The 3,519-nt window shown below is 27.1% G+C and overlaps 1 protein-coding gene across 1 annotated transcript; it reads right to left on the reverse strand.

Annotated features, from left to right (window-relative positions):
• Positions 1-1,326: 1,326 nt before the first annotated feature.
• Positions 1,327-3,432, reverse strand: LOC148226162 (visual pigment-like receptor peropsin). The gene is made up of 7 exons (XM_088203100.1): positions 3,219-3,432; positions 2,903-3,068; positions 2,223-2,350; positions 1,949-2,165; positions 1,797-1,881; positions 1,579-1,728; positions 1,327-1,519 (listed from the first exon to the last, which is right to left on the reverse strand). The coding sequence occupies exons 1-7, from the start codon at positions 3,298-3,300 to the stop codon at positions 1,379-1,381; spliced, it is 969 nt and encodes a 322-aa protein (XP_088059226.1). The 5' UTR covers positions 3,301-3,432; the 3' UTR covers positions 1,327-1,378.
• Between the last annotated feature and the right edge of the window lie 87 nt (positions 3,433-3,519).

Consider the following 3,519-nt stretch of genomic DNA (forward strand, 5'->3'; position numbering starts at 1 on the left):
TACAAAAAATAAATCATTAACATATTGCTCACGCCGTTAATTGAATCATTTGTATTAAAAGTATAAATATTAAGCACATACATATATTTTCATTAAAAATCCATAAAAACGAATTCTGAAACTACGCGCGTGATCGTGTACAAAATAATACATACATAAATATGTAGTATTTTAATTTATAGTATGATCCCAGTAATAAGGGAAATGGTGATCTAGGCCCATAATTTTTAAGGAACACATCTGAGCCTTTTATGAACAAACTGTGCAAAAATTGTGCACTCTAAGCTATCTACGTCCTATAGAAAATTGTATTTCAATATATATAAATGATAATAATAAACGTACAACCGCATAATTTTCCAATTAAATATTTGTTCTTCCCATATTCTTCCTTTATACGAAATGTATAATAGTTTCGTGCCAACTTTATTGTTATGATATATATTATGTATGTAAATATTGTTATTAGTTACAAAAGTAATGGTGTTTAACTGTTAAACTATTTTTATTATTATTCACTTGTAGACCAAATATAATGTATACAATTTTGTCTTTATTAATTAATATTTACGTTTTTAATTTTACGATTTTACTACTGTCATATTCTAAAGTTAACTTACTCTGTATTACCACTTAATTTTTAATATTTATGTAATGTTAAATAAAAATATTTATATAATCGAAAATATAAGCGATTGAATACAAGCTACTCATAATAGTACATTAAAAATATTCCCTAACAATATATAAATATTTTTTCACTTTAAAATTGGTCATTAAAGATACGTTAATTTCATATGTAGTTTGTTACTATAATATTATTTTTAAACGTTATGTTAATTTAAAAAAGTGATTAAAATCACAGGGTGCACATTTATTCATTGTAATTAATAATTAAGTGTACTATATAATTTGAATTTTAAAGGGGCAAAGATTGACTCGTTGTGTTTTTATTTAGAGTTATTTTTCCATATTTCTACTATTACTTAAATGTATTAATTTATAACTTAAAATTGTTTATACTGGTCATATTATATGATAATATGCATACCGAATTAAATTTCTAATAATATTCACTAACATTTGTATCTATATAATTATTATTATTGTAAATGCAACATTTACACACTTGCCATATCATATTTTGTTAAACATAAGTCGATAACTTTGAGTTATTTTTATTAGTAAATATTTTTGTAAAGAACGATCGATTTTAAGTATGTAAGTAACGCAATTTCAAAAATTTACTATCATGCCTTCGTGAATAATTGTCTAATATTGTCTTGCCTTCTGAAAAAAAAGTTAACCATTGGAGAATAAAACATATTTTTAATAAAAAAAATGGTTTATTATTATAATATAATTAGAATAACCTATATCATTTATTTGAAATTGTTCTGAAATCTGTCGATCTTCGCTTTCTGATGATACCATAGTTCTTTTTACAGCGGCCTAACAAAGCTGTTCTTATTCTGGGTTCACTCGCCAAGAAGCATAACAATGGCACCATTGTAGAGGCCTTTAAATTGTATAAACTTTACATCTTAACTTAACACAATAAGATGGTGTATCATTTACCTCGGCACAAAGTGGTGCTAATATTGCAATTGCAGTCGGCGGTCTAATGGAGCGCAACGTTCTGGAACAACTTCCAAACCAAATCCATAAAGTCAATACTGCTTGAGGCAACCAAAATAATAACACAATTCCAGTCATAATTATAGTATTCTGTAAATAAATTATTATTTAATTATTTTATACCATAGAATTTTACATAATAAAATAACAATATAAACCTTTGTAAGTAACCATTGTTCGCAATCTACTTCAGAATATCGTCTCCTTTTATTCAACGATACAGCTTTCCATATTGATATAGTTCTATAAAAAACTTTGCTATAAAAATAATATAAATATTTATTTATTTACAATATATAAATAATCATACATAGCGATTATTGGAATAACACCACCGAATATCAAAACCAACACATTGTAACTGGTCTGACGTACATTTGAGCATCTCCAATCTAACGTACAAGTAGTTCCAGTTAAATCGCATCCATAAGATCCGTATTGGATCAATGGAGGAATTGCAAAAGCTATAGAATAACTCCAACAGAAGACAATGCACACAACGTAAAATTTAATTTCAAGTTCTTTGCCTAAAATTTTTTTTTTTTATTATTTTAAATTAATTATAATGTTTCAATGATACTAACCATATTTAGCTTTCTTTGCAATTAAAAATCGCTCAAAGCAAAGTACGCAAAGAGATATAATCTGAAAAATTCCCAGTAATTGATGCATGAATGCAAATAATGTACAGCAATGCTCTCCAAATAACCATCTAAAATAAATACATAATAATTCATTTAACTTATACTAAATAAATATTATAAAATACAATCAATATCAGACATATTTTCCTTACTATATATATATATATATACAGAAATTTACATTTAAAAAACATGTGTCTCAAGAAAATTTAATTAGACATAAATAATATACAATATAACACCTTTGGTTGTTATTTCGATTGTCATAGATAAATATACATGCGTGTTAAGATAATGAATTAATGACTTAACTAACTAAAATTTATATTATAAAAATCATTACAATTTTTTTAATTTGATACATATAAAAAAATCATAAAAATAATAGATATTAAATAACGAATATTATGCAATGACTCGTATGATTTGACTTGTCTAATCTGACTTTAATGGGAAAACTTCAGTCAAATCTTATAATAGCCAAATAATCTAGCATTCGTGATAATTTTTTTAGGTCGCTTTGTTTTTAAAAAGAATTTTAAGTACGATTCAGATTTATTGTAAAATAAAAACATACATAAAAAAATTTATTTGTGGGTTAAACATTCTTTGTATATTACCTTCCAGCTATCGCAGAGGGTCCAGCAAATGGAAATCCACCCAAAATACCTCTTGCCAAGCTTGCAGTACACATATTCAAGATCAAAAGATGACTCTTGAAGCTGAGCAAGTGACTTTGAACAAACGTCACAATCATCCACACGTTCAACAGAACACCTCCAATACCTTAAAAAACATAAATAGCACATTAGAAAACATTTTCATACGAAGTTCAAATCCTTTCACTTTTCACTGAAAACCTGAATTGTCACAACGAGTTTATAAAATTATTACGTGCTTAGTTTTATAATTTATGTAAATGATTGCGAAGCTTACCGAATATGATCACGCAGGCACCCAGCAGAGTTTTGTACGAATTGTCCAATATATACCATGGACATTCGGGTTCTTCGTACATTTTGACGGTCTACCAAATAACACCCAAACAGGATATTCCCGTGTCCTCGCCCAAAGAAGACTGTTCGCCTGAAAGAATACACTTCGGAGAGAACAAAAGACTCGTACAACAAAACAGAGGATGTTGTACAATGGTACCAGAAATCTGATAACTAAAAAGTACAAGTTGGTAACGAGAGTGTTTTGCACAATATTGTCTTTAGAGGAGAAAAAAACACAG

The sequence above is a fragment of the Plectrocnemia conspersa genome, unplaced genomic scaffold (assembly GCF_051122295.1).
Source record: "Plectrocnemia conspersa isolate PC_06_02 unplaced genomic scaffold, ASM5112229v1 ptg000014l, whole genome shotgun sequence".
Taxonomy (NCBI): domain Eukaryota; kingdom Metazoa; phylum Arthropoda; class Insecta; order Trichoptera; family Polycentropodidae; genus Plectrocnemia; species Plectrocnemia conspersa.

Bases quoted from the DNA above. Each gene is read 5' to 3' on its own strand.
- LOC148226162 (XM_088203100.1), bottom strand. From the start codon at position 3,300: ATGTACGAAGAACCCGAATGTCCATGGTATATATTGGACAATTCGTAC. The intron at 2,351-2,902 runs GTAATATACAAA...TATTTATTTTAG, and splicing joins CCCTCTGCGATAGCTGGAAG to ATGGTTATTTGGAGAGCATT. The intron at 1,882-1,948 runs GTATGATTATTT...AGTTTTTTATAG, and splicing joins GTTATTCCAATAATCGCTAT to AACTATATCAATATGGAAAG.